Raw genomic sequence first — 27,159 nt, 5'->3', positions numbered from 1 at the left:
AACTGGCACCAGACACTTGTTGGACCATTAAGATACCATGTAGGTGTACTAAGGATGTTGAATTTTTGGTATTGGAAGGAGTGTCTTTTAAGCTTTACTAGAATGGTGAAAAAAAGCTTGCATTTCTGTGTTACAAAGCATCCACTCTTTCCTGAAAGGACCACTGCTCATTCCATGTGAAGTGCAAATACCACCATAGTTCAGTATCAATCCTCCAGACAACTGTAGGGTAGTCATACGACCATCAGTGTTGTTGTGTGTCATTGTGAACTAAATGGTTCTTTCAAAGGTGTCTTCAGAGGTGGTCTCAGCTTTAGGTGGGTGCCACAGTGAAAAACCCTACTATGGATGAGTGAAGTTTTTGAACATCCACTCTGACCCTCTACCGTAGGAAAACAATGTTGGACTTACTTCTTCCTCTTCTACAGTAGATGGAGGGTATTCTACTTCAGTGATTATTGCTGCTAGGAATGTCAAGGGAAAGTCTCTGGCTCTCTGCTGGTGCTATTTAAGGACAGAGATGCATTACATGTTTCCTTGTCTGTTATTTTTGCTTTTCAGGGTTGCAATTTCTGAATTGTTCAGATTGTTGCTGTTATATCCCTAAACATAGGGAGACACTCTCTCATGCAGGATGGCAATTACAAGTCTGATTAACATAGCCCTCCCCTGCTGGAATGGGAACACCAATTGATTTGAGGATACCCTCCATCCACTATAGAAAGGTTAATTATGTTAAGTCCAACATTTTACTCCCCTTCCAAGCTTCCCTGAATGTAAAATGACAAACACAGCACACTAACAATGTATCTACAGAACACTTTATTTTAAAAAAAGTAGGAACACAAATTGTTCATTTCTCAAAACAGACTGCATTATTTCAATTATGGAATACATTTTTGGAGTGGAAGAGTTGTAACTGTGGCTCATCAGTGGAGGCTTATTTTCAAATTAAAGGACAACAGCATGTTCACATTTTTAAAAAATGGGGCAGCAGATAGAAAATCTTCCTATTGACACCATAAGAACATTCTACTCACAAGCCAACCTGAGCATGGTCCAGAACTGTTTGGTCATTTTGGACAGGAGGAGGATGCTGTTTGTTAAACACACTATATCACATAGCTTGAAGATCACAGCTCAGTTTTCTTCATGCACGACACATGGCTGTCTTACTGCATGGCATGATTTTCCTTGTGTTGGTCGTTGATGGCAGCTTTATTGACTAATTTATTGACTAATTTACAGGAAATGCATTCAAGAAAAAGTTAGTTTTTTTCTTTACCTGCCACATTGATAAAAACAAGCTGTGTTTGTAATATGCCAAGAAAAAGGAATGACAACCTTCAATGAAAAGTAATAGCCAAAGCATGTCTACATACAGATATGCTCCACTGTTATATGCCACCTGTTTGCTCTCATTCATCTAAACTGTACCTGAATGTCACATCTCTGTTGTGAATTAAGTGTGATGAATAAGTAAAAATGAGCTGGGTAAAGCTTTATTTAATAGCAGTGCAAAAATATTTAATATCTCCAATATTTCTTCTTTTACTCATACACACGAGTCCTGGCCACCGATACTAGCTTAATAGCATCTACATAAAGTCTGACAGCACATTTGGTATTTTACATGCTTTATTAAAATTGTATTCATATTTACAGTATCTGCAGGAACCATCCCTCCATTTCTTGCACATGAGCACCCACATCCATGCACATCCCTCATTTCTCAAAGATATGAGGCTAGGCTCCTTAAATTTAGGGAAGAGGTGGGCTTGTTTATTTAAAAAGCAAAAGGGGAGTGCATTTGGCCATTACACTGCTAATTAAGTTTATGTATATTAACATATATATATATATGGCAGTAACACTGAGTATTCCTTTACATTCTATATACAGAATGACATCAATGTTTTCCAGTCACCCGAATGTTCTAACTTCAGTCCTCAATGCTGCTTTTAGTGACTCAGGTCACATTTGGGGTTTTCCCTTAAAACAATTCAAGTCTCTAAGTTGAAATAAGGCACAATTATTCCGATTTGATTTAGGGGGAAGGAAAATCATAGACACTTCAGATGATATCTTCTGCAGATAAAATTTTCCTTTATCCTCCAGGAGATTCTATTTGAAACCATTTAATCTGCAGAGATCTGAAGTAGTTTTCTGTCATGGAAACCAATGGCCCACAAACTAGTTTGAGTATTTTCATTTTATTATGTTTCAGCAGCCAAATTTACTTGGGATTCCTTAACTAGGTTTTCCATTTAGCATCAAGAGAAGTAGAAAATGGCATATGAAACGCTTAAGCTTGTAAATAACAAACTGTTCATAGGCTTCAACATGCTAAAAAGAATAGTTTTCTTTGCATTTTAAATCCCTGCACCCATTTCATTTCTGAAGCCTTTCCAGACATTACAGTTAAACTGCAACAAAAACTATGTTTGGCAGCACAAATAATGCCTAGTAATCAATTTTTTGTTGAGAGGGTAATGATGTTCTTGTACAAAACCTATCAAGTCGTTTTCTGCAGCAGATGAACTGTACCCAAGGACACAGGGCATTCTGTGATGGGGAGTAAGAGATTGCAGTTCCAAAGGCCCCTGACTTTGGTGATTTACAATGTTTATTCCTGTTTAGTGTGATCCTTGGTATCTTCCTCATCTGTATATTCTGATGGTTCCTCTCCTGGCTTTAGCAGTCTACCTACATAGTCATATTTTTCTGAAAAAGACATGTAGGTATTATAATCAAAAGTTACAACATGACATTAAACATCTATATAAACATTGGTCTATCTCTCAACCCATTAACTTAACTTTTTTAGTTCATATCCATGATTAAAGGTGTTTTCACACACACCTAAGCTGTTCTTTTAGCTTTCTCCTACCTGAAAAACATCCTAGTATACTGGAAATAACACGCCCACAATGGAAAGTTTAGTGTTTCTCAAATAAAAATGGCCTTCTTGACAGCTGTCACCATAGGCAGAAAACTTACTTGTCCACCCACATTCACCAAACAGCAACAAGTGTCAGAGGTTAACTGAACTTACAGAGAGCAGTGGCTTTTGCCTCTGCCACCACCACCCTCCCCTGTTGACAGTCAAGAACTAAGCTCTGCCTGCACAAACATCTATGCAAGAATGTCTCTACAATGATGAGAATGTACTGCAGTCCCTGAAGGGTACACAAGCAACTCATGAGATAGTGATTTTGGAATTCTGGAAGAACCCCTGTGATCACCCCCAGCACAGCAGTAGCTCCTTCCCCCACAAGAGGTACTTTGACTAATGCTGATGTTTACAGAAGCACTAGGTATCCTAACCTTCCCTAATCTGGTGTCCTCCAGATGCTCTGGATGACAACTCCCATCAATCCTAGCCAGCACAATTTTTTATCTTGCTTGCGGCAGCAGAATTAACAAGAGGCAACTGTATACTAAGATTTAGAACCAACTGCCTCCACATCCTCCTGATCCCCATCTGATCCAGTATTTTCACTACTGTGAGGAAGGGAGTGGTCCTGTTGTGCCCAGCCATGGAAACATATTAAGGTGTCTCTTACCTCCCCTTCCATACAGATACACTATGCTTATGCATATTAACTGAATATTTACATAAACTGAACCATGACATTTTCAAACTAAAAATTGCTAGCAATTTAGTAAATATCAATTTCTGCAAATAACTGAGAAACACCTTTACAAGTACTCACTTTCCATTTGATTTAAAGGAATATCCCAATTTAAACATTACCTTTAAATTGCATTTCCCATTCTCTAACGCTTTCCATTTGCACAGCATTTAAGTCTGATAAGTCATCATATTCATCTCTAAGCGCATCTTTATCTAGACAGAAAGTTGCCAGTCCCCTTGAGGCATCTCTGCCAGCAAATATTCCATAAGGACCCTCTGAAAATAGAAAAAAAGACCCATGTATTCAGTCATTCACTTGCATTATCCTTTCAGAATAACATTGATGTGTTCTCATAATCCCCTACCCCAGATTAATTGTTGCCAAACATCAGAGCTAACTGAACACAGTTTAATAAATTTGAGCTTGAACAAACAAGCTTATTCAGTAGCTCAAACTGCTTTGCCTCCTTTGTCCCAATTTTAATATTTTCTTTTTTAAAATACATGACAAATGCTAGTCACACAGTGGCTGAGTGCAAACATCTTTAAAGTGCGTGATTGTCTCTACTCAGGAGTGCAAAATATAAGTTTATCCTTCTTTCTTGGGCAGAGCATTGGCTAATGATCCACAGAAACTGAATGATCCACAAACATGAACTTTCCTCTACAAAATGCTGTTCAAATGAAGGGAAATGTCCAAGCTAACAAAGGAGGTCACTAACTCAAAGACTATATAGGCCATATGATACATGAATGGCAGAACAGAATTTGGTTAAAGAAACTGGATATATTTATAACAAAGCCACAAAACATTTAAAGAAGTGTAAAATCTTTTTCTTGGTACCTAGGGACATTGGCAGTCTTTAAAATTGCTGTAATGGAACTTGGCAACACAACTAACTTTATCAACCTGACCTTTGGAAATAGTTTAACTTGAATTTTAAGATTACATAACATCCAGAAAATTACTAAATGACTTTTTAAAAAAGGGAAAGGAATTCAAGTTATGGAAATAAGTTTTATGCTTCTATTCAAATGAACTGCGACACTATTATACACTTATCTACTGAAACAAGTCAAATAAAGGGTTTAAGGTTAATAACAGAATGATAGTCATTCTGATGAAATAGTATATGACCAATTTGTGCTTAACTGGTTCATATTATCTGATCAATGGACTGCTTCAGGAATTCAAGATCACATGGTAGAACATATGTAACCTAGAGTAGGTTACAACAATTTAAAATATAACAAAAATAGTTTAGAACAGCTTACAAGCACAAAAATAACTTTCTAAAACTTTTGTCCACATTGCAATACTAGGATTTCAGATAAAATACATATCCTAAGGCTTAAATTCATTAGTGTTTTTCACAACCATGCACTTAAAAGTGTTTAAGCATATGGTTTTACCTTGCTATGCTTGGGGAATTTTTTTTTCTATTATACTTTTGGGTTAAACAAACCCGAATTTTAGAAAGAAAATGAACAGAACTCTAGTTTAATGTGAAGAGAGATAAATTTTTATTAACAGTCATAGTTTATAGGACAAAAACACAACTATATCAAGAAGCTACCTATATTCTCAAAAACAACTGCAATGATAAATCAGTACACCAACACAGACACTGAAGGTTTCATTCAACAAAGCTGTCCCATGTAAGAACTTCCACTTGCACAGTGGAACTCCCACAAAGCACAGATGCAATCCTTTTTCATGGCTTACTTACATGATGCAGAGAGAGAGAGAGAGAGAGAGAGAGAGAGAGAGAGAGAGAGAGAGATATCTCTGGAGAGGGGGTGTGACTTATCTGAGCCTATCCAGCAATACAACCCTGTTGTTCTTTACCCCTTCATGCACTAACTACTGCTTGTGCATGGTTATGTTTGAATATAATTTCCCACAGATATCACAAATTTTATGAGCATGGCAAGGCTTACAAAAGTCCTGTAAATAATGCAATCTGGGTTGTTCTGAAAAATGGTAAATAAAGCCAATTTTGAATTAAGAGAGGTCTGTGTAAAATATAATGAAAATCTAACTTCCAGCAGTTTTCAACTATCTTACACATACACCACACAGCAGTAGCATCCAATCTCGTCACCATCTCTCCAGCACTTTGATGATATGGGTCTGCTAATCATGTGTAGTTTTAATAGGTCCAAATGCCATTAATGAATTACCTATAATCATTCTCATAATCATAGGTCGAAGATTTGAATTGTACTTTGTTCCAAGTCTCCTTACAATTTTCCTCCTCAGTTCCATACATTCCAGCAGTGTTTCAAGTTATTAAAAGGATCACTAACCCCCCCCCCGACTGTAGACTCAAAAGGAAAAAAACCCAATATAGTAGTCACCTTTTGTACATGTAAAGTCTTTTAAATTTAATAATTAATAAAATTTAAATTTCTATATCACCCTTCATCTGAGGATCAGAGTGGTTTACAATATAAAGACACAACAATACATAACATAGTAACAAACAAAAGCAATATCCCTCCACACAGTTAAAAAAGGTTGTACTGTAGTTGTTTTTAGCCAAAGGCCTTGGGTGAAGAGTGGTTTTGCTTAGCGCCTAAAGAGATGAAATGAAGGTGCCAGGCAAGCCTCCCTGGGGACAGCATAATATCTTAAACCTAGGAAACCTGGAGAATAGTATCTCAAACTGCATGGCTTCTTTTTGTTTTTATTATACATTTTGTGGTTACTATATTGCATTTTTATCTTGTGAACCACCCTGAGATCTAGGGATGATGAGTGGCTAAATACATACATACATACATACATACATACATACCCTTTATTAGTCACATTAGATATGATTGTACTTAGAATCTAGAATCCCTAGTATGCGCTAGAAACAGGAAATACCCCAATTCTCCATCTGTTTAGGAGAATTAACATGTGTGGAACTAGCCAAAATGGGTATGTTGATGAAAGGCAGAGAAGAGAAGGGCTCACAATTTTATTGTTTGCTGTCAAGCAATGGTAGATATATCAACTGGGACATTAGTTTGCTTTTGTTTTTTTGATTACTTTGAAATAAGTAATCAAAGTCTAGGCCTCTGTTCATCAGATTAATGATCCCAGGGCAGGTTATATTTGTTGTCCTAACAAATACTGTAATTTGTAAATTTTAAAGCATAATAATGCTTCACTATGTAACAGTTAAGATTACCAAAGAAATTGGTATCCGACAATAATAGTAAAATTTTCACCTCAAATTTGTCATTTTTTGCAATGACAACATAGTTCCATGGGACAGCTGTTCGTATTGTTCATAAACCCCTCACCCAAATCTATTCTGATAATATCATAGCAGTTACAAAAAAAGAAATCACCTGGGCAGCTGAACAACACAGACTATCACATATTTATTGTTATGCTACTGAAGTGTTAATTCAGGGAGGTTTTCAATTCCATGAAAAAGGCAAATTCTAGACAAAGCTAAACATTTTGCCATCTATGGACTTCAAAAGCATAAGTATGACTTTTACAGAAATGAGGAGGTTGAGAAATGCCTAAGTTTGGCTTATTGTGTTCTATTAATACTCTTAAGCTGGATGTGTTGCGAGTAGGTGATTCTCATGTCTCAGAACTAGTAGCCTGTTAGTAGCATTCCTCCTAAAATAACAGGTGCATAGGATTTTTTGGGGGGTATACCTGGATATGGTCTCTACCAATAGGAGTGCCAGCTCCAGCTAGTTGGCCAATTAGAGCTGTTCTTGGATCAGGATGACCTAGTTGCAGTTGTCACCACTCATCGACAGCTCCTGATTGAACTAACGCAACACAATCTACATGGGTGTTTCCTTAAAGATGATCTAGAAGCTGCAGCTGCCACAGAGTGCTACTGTCCAGTTGTTGTACAGGGCAGCAAGAAATGGTAAATGACACAGAACATGAAAGAATTGTGCTAGCCTACCAGGTCCAATTCAATAAGATAATAGCATTCAAAAATGGGTTAGAACTCAAGTACTTGCAGGAATGCCTTCCCTAGTATCAGCAAACCTGTTTTGAGATCTGCAGGGAAAGCCTAGCTTGCAGTGTACCCTCAGTGAATTTGACCTAGAGGATTGCTACACAAGACAGGGCCTTCTCAATGGTCTTGCCCTGACTGTGGAACCCTCTCCCTACCACACTCAAGACTGTTCCCCACAGAGGGCAACCAAATACCTGTTTGTTCCAACAGGCCTTTGGGGTTTAGTAAGAGTGAAATAATTTATACGGTATTTCTCTAATTTAGTGCTGACTTGACTGCTATACTTTGTAGTGTGCTTTTACTTTACTCTACCCTTTGCTTTTAGCCACCCTGCACTCTCATGAGAAGGGCAAAATATAAGAAATAAAATCTCCATCAACATGGAGTGCTTACCAGTCTCTATTGTGCTTTGGACTCAGAATCATTTGATTTGCTGAAGTCACATATTCTAACCTCAAGTTTATAAGCCACCACTTCTTTCAGTGTTAGATGGACAAGCATATTCTTATAAAAGATGTCTCCTTTATTCATAATTCATTTAGTGACCCATCCATGTTACAAGGCTGAAGATCTTCTGTAGGAGTCTTCCAAGATACTTTCCAGGAAGGTTTACAACACAACAGATACACATATTGCTTATTCTTTAAGTAGTTATAATAGTTTAAGAATTAGTTTTCTAATAGTACTTTTTTGTTATTAAATATCAAAACATATTGATGCTGGGAAAATGAGATTCATTTCTCCAGTTGTGGGATCACTGTGATTTGGACTGTTGTATTGTGTGATAATGAAAATGTCAAGATACCTACTTGATAGTTAGCAAATTGTGGCCAGTATATAGCCTGCAGAGAGAGCTGGAAAAGATTAGTTTCAATGCTCAGCACAATGCAAGACACAATAGACCCCTATTCCAGCATCAAATTCTCACAACTGACTCCAGTATTCAGGGAGGAAGGTTTAGTAGCCCAAATGGCATGTTATCTATTTGTACCTACATTACCACTGTTTTACTTCACCAGCACAAGTTGCACATTTGCAGTGTGTAAGTGGTCAGCAAGATATTTAAATAAACAGTGTCACCAAGTTTAACCACTCAATTAAGGTCCTTAATGAATTAAAAGTATCATGATTAATGGACAGATCTTTTAAAATTACCTTCAAAACAGATTGCAACACTATTTTTAGAGGTATTCACAATTCTTTTACACAGAAGAATGCCTCTTCTAACATGCCTACTACAACCTATGTGTACACTGTCTATGCTTTGTGTTTGGAAAAGTTTTTAACTATATACAAACTGACTTACAGTATGCACATCTGTGTGTACACAGAACCAAGGCAATTAGAGTTTCAATGTGGCTGACCCCCTGGCAAGTGAGTACAGCAGGGATGGGGAATATATGAACCTCCAGATATTGTTCCCCGCCAAATGGGAACTGAGGTCCAACAACATCTGGAGGGCCACAGATGCCCCATAGGTTGCTCAATTAAAAAATAAATAAAAATGCAGCTCCAAACTCTTATAATCTGTAAATTTCTTTAACCAGGTTGCAGGTTTAAAAATAAACAACTGCAGAAATAGCTATTCTAACTATTAACTTTCTATGTACAATGAATTTTTTAAAAAAATCCTTGCCCTACTTTTCCTTCACTACCTACTATATACTTCACAAAAGATCATTGTGAGCCTATTAAATCAAATAATGTTTAATTATTAAACCTGCTACTTAGCAGGACTTACTTGCAAGTAAACATATTAAGAACTGGATTATATATTGCCAATCTCCTGCCTACTTTAATATATATTAAGCGAAATCTAATCAGAAGCAAGACAATTTTTATTCCAGCTGCCAAGAACTTTGCGCAGATATGAATCAATAAGCCTTTATCTGTACATGGTTAGGACCAGTATAAGATTAAATCCACAGCTCCACGTCAACTTATTATAAACTTTATTCTGTTGTAATTGTGTAATACTGCAGCCCAATTATCATTGCAATTGCTGAGAGACTTGCAGAAAGAGAAAATATCCAAACCTTAATAAAATGAAACTGGATTCCAACTCACATTGTAAAAGGCTGGAACTATTTCTAGTTAGTTAATCAAAATCCAGAGAATAACATGTGCAGGGAAAGTAAACAAGTCAGCCTCAGGAGTTCTGAAAATTTGGGAAGCAAATATGCCAAAGACAGCTTGTTCACTCCAGGGCAAATATGCATTCAAAAGGGACTAAATGTCTGAAAGTAAAGCAGATGTGTGAACAAAACTAGGAATGAAGTTTAGGTGCCCTAGACTGTATTTGTGGGCACCATGGCATGCCCATAATCCCTCATATTCGCCAAGGCCCCCTACCTCCTTGGTTTGTTTTTTAATAATTATTTTAAATTTCGCATTCTTCGGTTTCGTTTGGTGTGGGCTACTTGTTTCTGTGTAGATGCTGTCTGCTTCCTTGTCTGCATTTTATTTGGGGGGGTGTGTGTTTACCTTTTGTTTTGGAAGGGAGAGTTCAGAGGAGATCACCAGCTTTCCTTCTGCGAAATGGGTATTTTGTGGAGCCCGTGGCACTTCCGTGCCTCCAAATGTGCCCTGGAACTCACCCACCCCCCAAAAAGCCTGGGGAAACCAGCCTGGTCTGGAGCCTGCTATATCTTCTTTCTCCACCTACCCATGTGGGTGGGTAAAGCGGGCCTTTTCCCCACCCCCACTTACTTACACCTGCTACTTGGGGGGAGGGCGTTTCTCCCGCCTTCCAGGCCTTTGTCCCACCGTCGCTCACCCAGGAGGCATGTATGCCGCCGCCCCCCCGCTAGCCCCCTTTCCCCCCGTTCCCCTCACCGGGTCCGTAGAACTTGCTGCCTTTGGTCACGTCGAAGACTTTGCCGTTGACAGCCAGGAGGATGCGCGCTGCGCGCGCGCCGTCGTACTCGCGCAGCTGCTCCAGCGTGAAGTCCCGCCGCTTCATGCGGGGCAAGGAGTCGACCAGGCCCTGCTGCGCCGCGCCCCCCACTCCGCTCTTCTTGCCCCAGCGCCTGTAGAGCCGATAGGCCGCGAGCGCCACGATCGCCAGCAGCGCCAAGCTCAGCAGCATGTCGAGGCCGCCGTTCCCCCCGAGCCAGCTGCCGGCGGCCGTCTCCTCCGGACTGCTGCTGCTGCCGCCGCCGCCGCCTCCTTGTTCAGTCCTTAGCTTCCCATCCCCATCGTCCGCCATCACTGCCCAGCCAGCGCCTGCCTGAGAGGAACCGCTCCGCCCCGCGACGGGGGAGGGAGGCGGGGAGGCGCAGGCGGGGCGCCGTCTGACTCTGCCTCGCCCGGGCTCCAATTGGTCACTGGTAAGGACACGTCACCCACGCTAGCTCGCGCCCAGCAGAACGAATGAGAAAGAGGCGCACGCGGCTACCCAACGGCAGATTTCCACCTTAGGGGAATCTTCGCCTGGGAGGGGTTGGTTGGAGAGAGAGAGAGAATGTGTGTGCGCGCGTGTGGCGTCCGCGCGCGAGCGAGCCTTCGCCCTCATAAATTCTTGGCGCTCACGTGGTGCCGACGGAGGAATGCCGCGCGCGCGTTGCGGGCGCTGGACTAGAATATTCTTTTTGAGGGGGGAGAAAGAGAAGGGGGCTCGTCGACGCCATAAACATGCTTCTGTGCTCCCCCGCCCTTTCCCTTATCGATTGTAAAATCAGGGCGGTGAGGCGCTGCTTATCTCCGAGAGGCTCCCTCAAGGCGTTTTTTCAATTTCTTTTGCCTTCACAATGGCGAAGATGCATGAGCGTCGTCATGAGTTGTCAGTGGTATATTGCACCTAAGAACACGGGGCGCTCTGTGCAAATAAAATGAAAAATCAGGTAGGCCCTACCCCACAGACTTGTTAACACTCGCCCTGAGGGAAACGCTGGCTGAAGGAGGCAGAATCTCTATATCGTCCCAGCTGCTGGAGAGAGGGCTCGTTTGCGCGGGCTTCCTCACAGGCATTGGGGTAGCCGTTTTGAGAACAGGGGCGCAGGGACTAAAAGGGCGGTTGGACTGACCCAGCAAGCTGTTTTTAATACATAGTGGCTGCATAAACCCTTTCCCTAATGGGCTTTTTAAAATAAGCAACCCCTCCCCCAAAAAATATCCTTCACCGAAATCCACATTTCTTCGCTACGGTATTTTGTTTTAATTGTGCTTCGGGTTTTTTTAATTCAATATGTCCCAGTTTTTATTCTTTAACACTGTATTCTACCGTTTTTTGTTTGTTTTGTGAGTTGCAGTTATATGGCTGTTGTATAAATGAACAAAACATGCCAATTTCCTAGTACCCACAGGACATGCTTTGCACACCACATCATGCCCAGGAGAAAGCAGGATTTCCGATTTTAACACCTCCCCACTCCAAAGCATTGGTCACAAGCTCCAGAGGCCTTCTGTAAGTGCGTGCTGAAAACAGTTTCTCTTGTTGGTCATGGAAAGGGGCATCCTATTAAGCTAATTCTAAGATTCTTGACCAACCTCTATCTAGGACTACCTCACACTTGTTGCCAGCCCTCTATGGATATTACTGGCATACAGTAAGGGTAGCCCCCCTGTGTACAAACGTGTGTGCACATGGGTAAACAGATGTATACACCACTTCCCTAAAAAGAAGTGATATAAGAAGGATGTTTATGTCTGTAGCAGGTGGGGTCAGAATTAATATATTGCAGAAATACATCAGATGTTACTGAACTACATCTCTTTTAATCCCCATCTAGCATGGCCATAGTTCAGGGATTATGGAAATTGTAGTTATTAGTGTTGGAGGGTACCACAGCTCCGAGCTGTGGAAAACACACCAGGGCTAATATTCTAGAAAAACACTTTCATATGGCAGTGCTCCACACAGAGCCATAATGGTTGTAATGTGCTTACTACAAGGAGTCAATCCGCAGTCCAAAATAGGTTTACTCAAAAGTAGGTTTTACTGAAACCAATGAAAATTACTTCCAAGTAAATGTTTTGGGATTTAAGCTAAACAATAACAGACTTCCACATCTGACCTTGTCTTTCCAACTTCCTGTTGAGCATATTAATCCATGCTATTTTAAAGCAGACTGTGCTTAAGCAAATATAATGGGTTTTTAAAACTGAAACTACAATAGAAGGAATTCCTTTTTTAATCCACCCAGAACAGAACAGGAGTTTCATTGGACAATGTATTTTATCAGTGAATACCATATTCAGAGTACAGGGAAGAAGGGATGGGTGTAGCTTATTTGGATTTCCTTACCGTTTGGAATGGGGTTCTGAATATGTATAATCCATTCCTAGTTTAATGCCATTTGCAATTTATTTGGACCAAAATGATTATATAGATAAATATAAATGCATGGAAATTTCAGAGAGGTGCTGTAAATTCCTTAACATTTTGAATGAGGTATTTCCTGCTCTTAGTAGAGAATATATAGTTGCCATAAGCAGAACACACACAAGTGAGAATAGTAATTGGCCAGGTATCAATTACCAATACACAGATTCATCATAAGTATAAATGGTACTGTAATTGTACAGTAATGAAGAAACGTCTATTTAGGTTGATATATACAAATGTAGGTGAATTAAGAATCCTTATGTTATCCCTAAGCGGAGAATAAAATTATATACAAGTAGATGATAGCAGTGCTTTTTTTTCTGTGGGGATGCAGGGATACGTATACCCCTAAATATTTTGTGAATCTAAGTTTGGCCTCATTGAGGGGTAGTAATTCAATATGAATAGGAAAATGAGAATACCCCTAAACTTTTTTTTAAGAAAAAAAGTGCTAGATGATACTATGGTGCAGGCAGGAAGGCCACCTAGTGATAAATTTTCCTATATCTGTCCCAAAAAGGTAATGTCCGTTGCTAATATAAAGACATGGGAGAGTGGTATAGTCCCATTGCATTCATCTCAAAGTATCAGAGGTTCCCTTACCAAACAAGTGTAGCTCCACTTTATTCTCATGATGCTGGTGCAAGGAATGGATCCAAACCTGGCTTTGAGGACAGGTTAGCCACTTCTTAATTCCTTTCATTCCAAAACCATTTCTCAGTCTATCAATTTTTTGTGATTTTTGACATGGGATTCTGCTGCTGTATGACTGATTACATTGATATAGCACTGCCCCTAGCTCTGTGCCACTGCAGTTCTGTTGCTTGGCTGCAACAGGTTCTCTTCTCTATGACAGCATCAGTACTATACTGGTGCAAATGGATTTGGGATTGGTGCTGTCCATTTTAACATATGTCATTTAAGGACTGGATACTTCTGCAATTTTATCTCTAACCCATTGCTTTTAATGCATTTACAATATTTGATAGAGAGCAGCTCCTTTTTATAGCAAAATCCTCAGTTACAGTTAAGAAAAATAATGATAATAATGCTGTCATAAATAATACAATTATTTTCAGTTTACCTCAAAATGTAAAATATATATAGTAGCTATATTCTGTTGATAAGAGTCTTTCCAAAAATTAACAAATCTGATTTAAAGCAAAATCCCTTTTGTGAGCATCCTATTCCTTACCTTCTCTAATCTGAACTAAATGTGTATATGATGTTGTGTATTACTACATATTCCACACTGTTCACCCAATCACTTTTATGTGGACCTTGTCCATTTCCCCATTTATTTGCCACCTCAGTTTGAGTTGTAATGATTTTAACACCCACCAATTATTGTTTTTCAGCTGGTGCTCTTTATATATATCTACAAGGCAAGGTAAGAATTTGAATACTTTCAAATTCCTTAAGAAGGGCAGCCTGTCCTTCACCTGTGTATTTGCATGAAAGGCTTTCCTTGAAATTTTTAGGTCTTTTCCAGATAGATTTGTTAAAAAATACTGGTATTGAAATCCAATAGGATTGGGATTATTTATAACTATGAACGTGGAGAAGAGGCCAAAAACCTTCGGGGCAAGGGATTCTGAGATGAGGCCAAGAGTCTGTAATCTGAAATATTGCTTGTAAGCTGCAATATTGTGGTAATGGAGCTGTAAGCATTCCTGGAATAAATTAGATGGATGGGGTCACACTATCGTTGAAGGAGCAAGTACATAGTTTGAGGGTGCTCCTGGATCCAACTATCACTGGAGGCACAGATGTCTTTGATGGCTAGGAATACCAGTTACCAACTTTGGTCGGTAAATTGACTATGGTTGTTATTGGATCAGGTTAATGATTGCATTTTTCCATGCACTGGTAACTTAATGGTTGAATCACTGTAATGTGCTCTGTGTGGGGCTACTCTTGGGGTTGGCTGGGGGGCTTTAACTGGAACAGAACATAAGTTAGGTTGGTTGTGGGGGCAAACTACCACCAGCATACAATGCCCTGCTTGCAGGATTTGCTTATAGACTGCCAGTCTTCTACTTGTACTGTACAGCTCATGATTCAGGTAGGTAGCTGTGTTGGTCTGACGCAGTAGAAATAAATAAAAAAATTGAAAAATTGTCCAGTAGCACCTTAGAGACCAACTAAGTTTGTTCTGGGTATAAGCTTTCGTGTGCAAGCACACTTCTTCAGATAACTGAAGATATCTGAAAAAGTATGCATTCTACAGCTCATAACAAGGTTACTTGAGAGACTGCCTTATCCCTAATATACCTAGTAGAGAAGTAGGGCTTTCAGCGTGGCTGCCCCTGTTCTGTGTAATAGCATTCCTATCGAGATAGGACAGGGACCCACTATCTGCATTTTCAGGAAATGCTTGTAAGACATTTTTGTCCCAACAGGCTTTTGTAGATAGATAAATGGGTCTTTGATATGAGTGTCTTTTGTATGGTTTTAGTTTTGTTTAAAATGTATCAGTTTGCCTGCATGTGTGTTTTTAAACCATTTTTTGCTGTTTTTATAATATATAATTTTGAGACAACTGTTTAATAAATTGACACCAATAATGATGACAAATAATAGCATTGTATGTTATTATCTTGCTCTGATTTTTAAAAATACAGATATTCAAAAGCACTTGTACCAGAATCAGATTATTGGGGCATATTTGTACCAACACAACTACACAGTCTTTATTTATTAATCACCTTCCACACAGACATGCCTCAAGGCAATGTACAAAATAAGGTAAAGGTAAAGGGACCCCTGACCATTAGGTCCAGTCGTGACCGAGCAAACAAGAGCAGCACACGGAAATGCCGTTTACCTTCCCGCCGGAGTGGTACCTATTTATCTACTTGAACTTTGATGTGCTTTCGAACTACTAGGTGGGCAGGAGCAGGGACCGAGCAACGGGAGCTCACCCCGCCATGGGGATTCAAACCGCCAACTTTTGATCGGCAAGTCCTAGGCTCTGTGGTTTAACCCACAGCGCCACCCGTGTCCCAGACAAAATAAAATAGAAGCAGCCAAAAAGAAGACGGAAACCGCAGTTAAAAACAACACAGAAAATAATAGCAGGTGAATTTTAAAGCAATACAGAGTAGACACCTATGGCAGCATTGGCTTTATGGAATGTGTGGTGTATGTGTCACCTGTGCTGTGTGGCTTCATGCTGCATGGCTCTGAAAGGCAGCCTGCTGTGATTACTTTTTCCTGCACCAGGCTGGAGTTGGTGAGATGAAAAGAAGGCCCACATTCCTTTGTTATCCAGATAAGGTATGAGAAGACTTGTGGTGCAGCCAGTTTTAAAAAATGAGCTGTAATGAGCCTGAAAAGTCATGAGGAAATATATGGAGGGAAACATTTGTCTTAGCATCAGCACCACATGTGGTTTGTAATGTTTGAAAGGCGTGGACATGATTCCAGCAGCCTCCAGCAAACTTCAAAGTGTGCTATTCAGCTTGTCTCAAATTTACTTGACTATTGTACTTCTAATTTATTCTGGAAATCTAGAGGTTTTGATCCCAACATACAGAAACCAGAAATGATCTGGCTGCTGCTATACGAACACACACACATATACATATACACACATTAAGAAATTTCTTCACATAGAGCTGACTGAACATAACAACAACTTGGTCAGACTGTCCTGTACTTCGTTTAGGAACTCGTTTGTCAACTAATGGAAAATATGCTAATTGTATGGGTGTGGAAAATCTTAATTGCCTTACCTTGCCTGTATAGTTGCCTTCTCTTAATTCCATTTGTAAATTAGGAAGAGGCCCACATGAAGAATGTTTCCCCATGTGAATTAATCAATATGTTCACATTAGAAACATAACCAGTTCATTCTCAAACTTTAAACTAACCCCTCCCCTTCCCACAAACATACTTATTTTGAAGCTAGATCCAGTAATTTCAACAAAGCCTACTTCTAAATCTTAAAGATGATGTTTTGTCTTTTTCAAGACCAGACTCCTTGCCATCTTGTCCTCTATAATAACAGCTCTTTTCACCCTGTTAGTGAAAATCGGGGCTTAACAGAACAGGTTATCAAAACTGGAGTGGCATAAGGCATGATTTCATGCTTCTGGTAGACACACCCTCCTTATCTGACTGCACAGAACCAAAGGATCTACTGCTGCCACACCCCCTGCTCAGGAAAGGCAGTAGGTGGGTGTGCACTCATCTTATTACACATTCTCCTTGTTGTTCCAGAGAGTAGGCAGGAGGATGAAACAAGGCAGGGAGTTAGAATACATGCACTGACTTTGATCTTACCAGGCAGTATTTTATTTAAAAAATCAATAGCACACTATGCTAGTTTCCAAATTTGTATAAATTTCAAGTAGATCAGCTCCTTGAGATACTCCATGAAGATGGTAAAGGTAAAGGTGCCCCTGCCCGTACGGGCCAGTCTTGCCAGACTCTGGGGTTGTGCGCCCATCTCACTCAAGAGGCCAGGGGCCAGCGCTGTCTGGAGACACTTCCGGGTCACGTGGCCAGCATGACAAAGCTGCATCTGGCGAGCCAGCGCAGCACACGGAAACACCGTTTACCTTCCCGCCAGTAAGCGGTCCCTATTTATCTACTTGCACCCGGGGGTGCTTTCGAACTGCTAGGTTGGCAGGCGCTGGGACCGAGCAGCGGGAGCGCACCCCGCCGCGGGGATTCGAACCGCCGACCTTTCGATCGGCAAGCCCTAGGCGCTGAGGCTTTTACCCACAGCGCCACCCGCGTCCCTTATGAAGATGGTACACATATTTATATTTTTTTCTACCAAACCCACTGAACTGCTCTTTTACTGTCTCGTGTGCAGCTCTGGTTTGCCAGAAGCGGCTTAGTCATGCTGGCCACATGACCCGGAAGCTGTATGTTGGCTCCCTCGGCCAGTAAAGCAAGATGAGCGCCGCAACCCCAGAATCATCTGGACTAGACTTAACAGTCAGGGGTCCTTTTACCTTTACCGATTCTGTCTGAAACACACATACCTGCTTGTAATGGTTGGTGACATTCACAGCGACATAGCAATCCTCGTTGTTGAGCTTTTTTTAGGAGATCAGCCAAAGTTTTTTAAGAGGCCAGAAAAGTTGTTGAACTTCTTGGGGGAATTCTGCCAACATTTGCTTAGCTGTCTTTTTTGAGGGACTATTCAGAGCACAACAGAACATATTTGCAACAATCACACCACACTTACAATAATCAACCTCTGTTTGAGAGTCAGGAGAATATTTTCCAGGTTTGGGGAAGGGTGTGGAATCGTATCCAGACAGGCATACAGCCCAAAATTTGCTTTTAGAAATTCACTGACAAACTCACAGAAGAGCAAGGTAGAAATAACATTGATAACATTTTCCTCCATTTTTATGCATTCAGGATATATCCCCTGCTAGAAGAGGGGCTTGTAGGAACCACATCCACACACCTTTTCTGGAAATATCCTGGAATAGCAAATGGTCCAGATCTACCTAACCTGACTTGCCCAGCCCAGCAGCTGCTGCGGCTTCTAACTCCCATGATCCCCAGCTAACAGGACCAGTAGTCAGGGATGTTGAGAATTGTAGTCATAGAATAGAATCATAGAGTTGGAAGAGACCACAAGGGCCATCGAGTCCAACCCCCTGCCAAGCAGGAAACACCATCAGAGCTCTCCTGACATATGGTTGTCAAGCCTCTGCTTAAAGACCTCCAAAGAAGGAGACTCCACCACACTCCTTGGCAGCAAATTCCACTGTCGAACAGCTCTTACTGTCAGGAAGTTCTTCCTAATGTTTAGGTGGAATCTTCTTTCTTGTAGTTTGGAACCATTGCTCCGTGTCCGCTTCTTTGGAGCAGCAGAAAACAACCTTTCTCCCTCCTCTATGTGACATCCTTTTATATATTTGAACATGGCTATCATATCACCCCTTAACCTCCTCTTCTCCAGGCTAAACATGCCCAGCTCCCTTAGGCGTTCCTCATAGGGCATCGTTTCCAGGCCTTTGACCATTTTGGTTGCCCTCCTCTGGACACGTTCCAGTTTGTCAGTGTCCTTCTTGAACTGTGGTGCCCAGAACTGGACACAGTACTCCAGGTGAGGTCTGACAAACATCTCGAAACATCTTGAGGGCCGAGGTTGAGGAAGCCTGTTTTTTTCCCAATAAATAAGCCAGCCACTATTTCTCCACCCAATCAATCAATCAATCAATCAATGCAGAATGATTAAGTAAAAAATAGATATTGGTTAGTGAAAGAGACTCATAGTTGCTTGCTTGCTTGTATCTCTGGCAAGGTAACAAAACAAATACTAAATTAATCAACAACAAAAATAGCTCCTCAGAAAGCACACTGTAACTCCTGTAGTCTACACGGAAACAGCCCTGACCATCCTGAAAACCAGTGTATGTTTCTGGTGGGCTAATACTAGCACATAAGGCTGTTTCTGAAGCAGTTCTGACTCCTCCCATGTCTGCTATAGCAGTTGTTCTGGACTGGTCTCAAAACAACAGATGGGGGAAAAGCTTTCCTAATAGGACTGACTTTCTGGCAGCTCAATCAGTCACATGGTTTTTCTACTTTGAGACATGTGAGAGGGACCTATGTGCCATAGCTATACTTTTGAATTAGGGTTGTCTTGAGTAATTTAGGGAGCATATGGACAGAGCTTCCTGCTGCAGTCATACCACTCCCACTGAAGCAACACTATCATCTCCATTGGGTCGTTCATTTCTTTGATGCATCCCTCTTTTCTGTGGATTATCAGAATTGCACAGATATGTTAAAATGCCACCTTATCGGCACCACTCATGTCTCAAGTTTGCAGAACAAGACTGAAATGCAGCTATAGTACTCCCACCCTCCAGAGTCTAACTCTAAGAAGCTTTTCAGTTTGAGCAGTTTTTAAACTCTAGGATAAGCTTTTCATTTAGAAGAAGTTGTACAAATTTGTCTTGTTTAGGTTGATGCTTAAAATTAAAATTTTTACTGTGTCTGTATACGGTACTAATGTATCCCTCACTAGAGGGCTGTGTGGGCCAGAAGTCCAATAAACAGACAAGAAGAGGCTGTTAACCTTGCAGTGTGCTGCAGTGCAAGATCAATTTTGCCACAGCTCAAGTCAAATTTGCTAACATATATGAACAAAACATGACTTTGAACAAAATCATAACAGTTAAAGTTGTGGAAAAACGGTCCTAGTCACCGTTCTCTAAATGCCAATCATCTGTCAAACTATAGCCTCTTTCTCCTGTCCCTACTTTATGCTAGTTCATAATATTTTGATGCAAATGTTGGAGAACATACACCAATCCTGCGTAAACGTCTGATTAGAGGACAGAAGACTGAAATATCCTCCTCCTCTTGTCCTTTTGTTCCCTTGTCCTTTAAAGCACAAACATTTCCATTGCAAATATGTTTCGGCATGTGTGAGGCAAGGCACTTTGGCTTAGGCATTTCTGTTTAACAGTTGCTGTCTGGCAAAAATCTGCTGTTTTGTCAAGCTCCACCCAGTGGTTGTGTAAGCCAAACACCCCACCCCCCAATTAACCAGCTCCTCACCGTGGGATGCCTTTTTGTACATTCATGAATGTATTGGAAAGTTGTTCAAATGTAAATTCAGATTGCAAGCTCTGTGGGACAGAGACTTGCTTTTTTCTTTTTCTTTTGTAATTATGTTAAAGCACTAAGTACACTGATGATACTAAAAACAATAAAGAGGAATGTGGGTGCTCAATACATACGGCTATAATGAAATTACATTTGAATAATGCTACTTTAGGTTTTTGTCTAGGGCTTATTTAAGAAACTGCATGTGCTCAAATTTCTACTCACGCACAACTATTAAAGGTAGAAGAGCCCTTTCCTCTTTTGTACTACTTATTCTTTATCGTTAGTTGCTTGGAGAAAAGTGCCAAACATTTACCAGACTTGGATGACATATTAAGCCATAGTTAAAAATAAACTGTGGTTTGTTTGGAGAGAACCAAATAATAAGCACTGGTTCAAATGTAATGCAAAGCCAGACGAACAATCACAGAAAACAACTTCATGGACCTGGGTCACATACCAAAATAGAATGCTTTATACACTATCATAGGTTGGCACATCTATAGGACTAGAGAAGTAGTCTCTCCCCCCCCCCCCCATGTCTTGCTGCCTTTTTCTGCCAAAGGAAAAATCCTTGAGATTTTTTGCTTGTAGTTTAGGGAGGATGTTTGCATTTGACAGTATCCCACTCCCAAACCCCCAAACCCAATTATATGAATGAAGATGCAAATGGGAATCTAGAAACGCAAGCATCCAATTTGTGCTGCATATGCACATGCAGTTGTACTTATATTTTCTGCATGCCATTTTAATGAATTACAGGTCCTGTTTGATGATTGATCTTGACTTACAGATCAACCAGATTGCAACTACAGGCTTGTTTACCTCCAACATAATCCACTCACATTTCAGAAAATCAAGTCTAAATGTAGGCTTGCATGTTTACCTCCTGTTTACAGCTTCAGTGGTTACTAAAACCTGAGAAAATATATAGCACAAAATTGCTTTCTATAGCAGAGTTTGCATACTCACTTCTACTGTTTATCTACCTGGACAGGTCTGCACAAGTTGTGATCTGTCAGGCTGAACACTGCCCACCATCAGTCATGCATGGCAGCTTGATCTACTTCACAGTCCTTTCCTCCTGGTACGCATTCTTAGAAAATCATTGCCTCTATTTTATCCCTGTTTTTGCCTTTTGGGGACCCCTGATTAAAATATTGTTATGAGTTTGGGTTGGGGAAAATTAGGCAGTATGCAGAGACATTTCTAGTCCTTGCATCTAGCAGTTGTTAAAATATACCGTATTTTTCACCCTATAGGACACACTTTTTCCCCTCCAAAAATGAAGGGAAAACGTGAGTGCGTCCTATGGGGCGGTGCGCACTGACCCCTCTCCCTCTCCAGGCTTCAGGAACCTATCCGCAAGCCTTGGGAGCTTGCGGGAGTTTCCCCGGCTTGCACAGAGCTGCCTGCACCCTGAAGCCCGGGCGCGCTGAGCAGTTGCGCCCGGGCTTCGGGTAGCTGTGCGCAAGCCGCGGGAGGGCTCCCCTGCTTGCGCAGAGCTGCCTCTTATCCCGAAGCCCCGGTGCGCTGAGCAGTCACGCCGGGGCTTCGGGTAGCTCTGTGCAAGCCGCAGGATCCCTCCCACGGCTTGTGCAAAGCTGCCTCTTATACTGAAGCCCCGGCGCACTGAGCAGTCACGCCGGGGCTTCGGGTAGCTGTGCACAAGCCGCGGGAGGGCTCCCCCGGCTTGCGCAAAGCTGCCTCTTATCCTGAAGCCCCGGCGCACTGAGCAGTCGCGCCGGAGCTTCAGGTAGCTCTCCGCAAGGCATGGTAGCCCGGCGCCAGGCTCCCGCGGCTTGCAGAGAGTTGCCTGCACGCTGAAGCGCGCCCAGGCTTGGCACAGCTCTCTGCAAGGCGCGGGAGCCCGGCACTGGGCTCCCGCGGCTTGTGGAGAGTTGCGTGTTCTGGGGGCTGGGGTCGGGAAGCTCGGGCTTCCCCCGCCCCAGCTCCGTGCCTGGGGGGGAAATATTTCCCCCCCTTTATTTCCCCCCCCCCAAAACTAGGTGCGCCTTATGGGACGGTGCGTCCTATAGGGCGAAAAATACGGTAAGCACGGCTCACTTCCTGTTGAGGTGATTGTCTGCGTAATGGGCCACTAAGGGAAACAAATGATAGGGGCTCTGTATTAGACGACAAATGGATGGTGACAAATTGGTGAGGCCCTCCCTCAGTTCGTGGTTAGTTTTAAGACAAAAGGCCAAAGTAGAGAGATCAGTACATGAGCTAGAAGCTGGAAGAGAAGCGGTAGGCTGGAAAGGCAGAGCGAGAGCCATGTTTGATTTCTGTTTCTGTTTCTATTATTTATTTTATTATTTATAATAATTGCACACCATGCATTTAAAGCAACCCCCCCCAAATCCCAGGAACTATAGATTACCCCCTCATGGAGCCCTTAACAAACTACAGTTCCCAGAATTCTTGGGGGCGTGGGCTGGGGGAAATGTACTTTAAATGTATGGTGTGTATGAAGCCATGGTTTCTCCAATCCAAACACTGCTTTTAGGCAAAGCAGCTCCAATGCATGGACAGAGTTTATGTACCAGTGAGAATTTTTCTATTCATTTCATTGAAGAGTGCTGAAATCAGTGGCCAGAAGAATGCAACTAAAGGTTTGCTTTTTCTGTTGATATGGGTGAAGAAGCCTAGATGTACAAGAAAGTCTTATGAGCACCCAAACACCTATGGTTATGAATCAGGGTAATGTAGAAGAAAGGCCTAAGCACCAGCCCATTGAACTCAGACAGACCCAACAGTTAGTAATCTTTCAAAGACTGGAATGTAAACTATTGCATCATCCTAACAGAGGCTGGTATTTGTATGCTTAGGGGTACCTTAAGGCTTATACAGTGTAGAATTCCTGTACAGTACTTAGATTCAGTGTTTATATTATGACAGATTGATCCAGATTTCCCCCCCTTAAGGTTAGAAAGTTCTGAGACTGTTTTGCAAACTTTTTGTCATGAAGATATGCATGCAGTCTGTCTACTTATTAGGAAAAGTACAAAACGAGAAAAAAGCATGTGGTAGCTGACTCATAACTTGGCCTGAATATCCATCATTTTTGTTTGGACAGAACATGCTTATTTACTGGTAGCTATTATGCAGTTTCTCAGTTGCATTTTTGGTCGCTTGTTAAAGTCAGTCCTGGTGGAACTGCAGCAGATATTTCTACCATCCTAATTTCTTTATGCCTAGTGGGTGGGTATTTGGCTCTTCCACATGCTGCAGATAAACAAAAAACTCTATACAGTAGATTAAGAATATATGCAATATAACTGCCTTGTGAATCATGGCACCACAAGGTTTAAACTAGGTTTCCTGGGTTACCCCAATTCCACTGTATATGTTCACCTGAAAGTGAAAGCCGGGAGGATCTAAAATGTGTTTTGCTTTATTTTTAGAATCCATTTTAAATTAAGATTATACTACACATTGTCAAGATTTAAGGTTATAATGAGACTTCGATTGGTGATGTGACCTGGTGGATATTAGGTCAGGATTTATTTCATGTGTGTGCCAACACCTATCTGTTACCAAAGGAAGAAACTTCCAGCTCGCCTAGGAAGTCTCCTCGTATCATTAAACTAGAGTGGGCAAGGTGATAACTTCCAGATCCTCACTAGTATGGATACTTCTTTTAGTTAACTGTTTAGTGGACTCTGTCAATAGCAGCTGAAGGGGTGGGGGAGTTAACAGGATTAAGACCTCAGCATACTCCATGCATGCGTGTGTGTGTGTGTGTGTGTGTTAGTTACACAAGGGATGATGGACTTCAGACCCACTAGAATATTGATCTTCAGCTGGTGGGTCAGAACCTACTACTGAGTAGTGGATTGCAATGCCAGCACTACTAAAAAAATAAATATATAGTTTAAAAAGTAATGTTCATGGGTGCTAGACTCCTCCAAATTACTGGGTTCCATAAATGTTAGAATTTAATCAAGACTTAGAGTGTCAAAACTGTGCTAGACCTGTGTGTATTTAAGATGTGTATTAGACACTTCTAATTTTCTGTAATCCGCATGTGTCAAAAGCTGATTCAGCCAAGCTGGTGCTTCTTGTGATGTGTCAAAAGCTAATTAAGCCAGGACTAGCTTCTTGTGCGAAGCTATGACCTGTTAAGACAGTGCTCAGCAAACTTTTTCAGCAGGGGGCCGGTCCACTGTACCTCAGACCTTCTTGGGGGCCGGAATATATTTTGAAGGGGAAAAAAAACCAAATTCCTGTGCCCCACCAATAACACAGAGATGCATTTTAAATAAAAGCACACATTCCACTCATGTAAAAACATCAGACAGGCCCCACAAATAACCTAGAGATGCATTTTAAATAAAAAGACACATTCTACTCATGTAAAAACACTGATTCCCGGACCGTCCGTGGACTGGATTTAGAAGGCAGTTGGGCCGGATCCGGCCCCCGGGCCTTAGTTTGCCTGCCCATGTGTTAGGACAACAATGTGTCAAAGGAACTCATCCGAAACTCCTCAATAGATAAAGTGAGAAGCAATGTGGGCAGGAGTAGGAGGTTAGGAGTGATGTGACCTAGAGAGCAAGGCAAGCTGCAGAGCAATGCCAGGGAGCCATGACTGATTGCTGCTGGAATCTAAGGCTGTAGCTATGGAAGAAGCAAGACCCTGTTGGAGTGTAATGCTGTGAACGCCTCCATCAAAGACTCAGCTTGTATATATGTGTAAATTAACCATATAGCACAAAGACACCACAGTCCCCACTGTGCCTTATTTCCAAAAGGAAACATGGCCCTTGATAAGTGCTCCTGGAACTCCCTGGAATCCCACACCGCTCAGAGAGTTGGGTGGTGGTGTGTAACAAAAAGAAATGGATCACCAAGTGCATATTTAGGCAAAAATTCAGTTCCAGGTTGGAAAAAGTTGAAGACTAGTGCTCTTAATTATGTTGGACTACAGCCCCATCATTCCTGTGTCCCATTGGTTATTTTGGTTTGGGCTGATGGGAGTTGGAGTCTTGGAACATCAAGAGGGCCACAGATTTCCCATCTCTGTTTTAAACTCCTTAACCTTGTGATATGGACTCCCTGAAACCACCCCCACCCTTGAAGCAGGGAGGGAAGATGCTCTTGGGTACACTCACAACTAATTTTAACTGACACACAGCCAATCTGGCATTGACAGAGATTGATTGAAATGTTTGGCAAAATTTTAGCTGGGTTTTTCTATTAAATAAACGTGTGCATGTATGTGTGAGAGAGTGCTTACATTTTGCATTCAGGACCATGTCTTGCAGCCAACAAAAAGCAGTGGGAGTGGGAATGAATAAAAACAAGCAGGGTTGTAAATATGTTTCAGAGTTCTGTCAATGCCACAAACTACTCAAGCTTTATTTCAAACAGACCTTGATATATTTACCACCCTTAATAAAGTTACCTTTTAGTTTTCGATGTATGTATTTACCTTCTTCAAGGTATGAATGAAAGCCAAAATGCAATGTTGTATACAAACAGTGTTAATTAAGGCCACACCAGTGAGATCTACAAGTGTCTTTGAGCAGAACATATGCCATCAAATGCTGTCAAGATTATGGGCAGTCTTTAAGCAAGTCAATAAGCAGGTTACATTCCTATAAAATAAGGGCAAGGGAGCAAATTACCCTGAATAAAAAGCATGATACCCTGTTCCGAAATGTGAAGAGATTGTGATCTGGGAAATATTTAGATAAAAATATTTCTCATTATAAATATAAAATATGAATAGTCTGAGATCTGACCAAGATTCTTAATACCATAAGCATTACCTTTATAGCAAATCTTTAGTTGTGTCATTCCATGTGATAGGGGAGGATCCAGTTAATGTGGAAATAGGAGCTTCCCAACGGGATTGGGTGAAACACAACACTGATTTGTTCTTCATCAGTAGACAGGTATGTCTGAAAATATGACTAATGAGTTCAATTCTTTACCAGCTTTAGGGACGAGGATGATGGGAAACATGCTTTTATTTCCCCATCAGTCTCTTCAACTCCCGCCCTATAGTGTATATGACTCGCCCATGACTGTTTTTTAAGGTTAAGGGAAGCTGAGGCATGTTTTCACTCCCCGCCCCAGTTTTCAAGTTTCACATACACATGCTTTAAGGGTCTTGTGAATTAGGATCATCAGGCATTGGTAACACTGCAATCTGGCAGATTTATCCAGTTACTTAAAATAGGGATAATTCTGGGCACTAATAATAAATAACAAAAACAACAACAACAACAATTTATTATTTATACCCTGCACATCTGGCTGGGTTTCCCCAGCTACTCTGGGTGGCTTCCAACAAAACACTAAAATACAATAACCTATTAAACATTAAAAGCTTTCCTAAACAAGGCTGCCTTTAGATGTCTTCTAAAAGTTTGGTAGTTATTTTTCTCTTTGACATCTGGTGGGAGGGCGTTCCACAGGGCGGGCGCCACTACTGAGAAGGCCCTCTGTCTGGTTCCCCGTAACTTGGCTTCTCGCAGTGAGGCAACTGCCAGAAGGCCCTCGGCGCTGGACCTCAGTGTCTGGACAGAACGATGGAGGTGGAGACGCTCCTTCAGGTATACTGGACCAAGGCCGTTTAGGGCTTTAAAGGTCAGCACCAACACTTTGAA

At 41.4% G+C, this 27,159-nt stretch overlaps 2 protein-coding genes across 9 annotated transcripts in view; one reads left to right on the top strand and one right to left on the bottom strand.

Annotated features, from left to right (window-relative positions):
- Positions 1-805: 805 nt before the first annotated feature.
- On the bottom strand, positions 806-10,831 carry PGRMC2 (progesterone receptor membrane component 2; the record flags this gene model as incomplete). The annotated part of the gene is made up of 3 exons (XM_083756060.1): positions 806-2,724; positions 3,758-3,913; positions 10,459-10,831. The coding sequence occupies 3 exons, from the start codon at positions 10,829-10,831 to the stop codon at positions 2,627-2,629; spliced, it is 627 nt and encodes a 208-aa protein (XP_083612186.1). The 3' UTR covers positions 806-2,626.
- Positions 10,375-27,159, top strand: part of JADE1 (jade family PHD finger 1) — a 155,190-nt gene continuing 138,405 nt past the window's right edge. For 2 of the 8 annotated variants that reach the window (XM_083755567.1, XM_083755568.1), the window contains exons 1-2: positions 11,032-11,465; positions 14,308-14,339. The gene's annotated coding sequence lies outside the window, so the exon portion shown is untranslated. The other 6 variants (XM_083755562.1, XM_083755563.1, XM_083755558.1 and 3 more) reach the window with 6 other exon arrangements.

This window comes from Podarcis gaigeae (assembly GCF_964106915.1).
Source record: "Podarcis gaigeae genome assembly, chromosome: 9".
Taxonomy (NCBI): domain Eukaryota; kingdom Metazoa; phylum Chordata; class Lepidosauria; order Squamata; family Lacertidae; genus Podarcis; species Podarcis gaigeae.
Note: the sequence above shows the minus strand (reverse complement) of the source record. Positions and strands in the feature narration are given on the sequence as shown.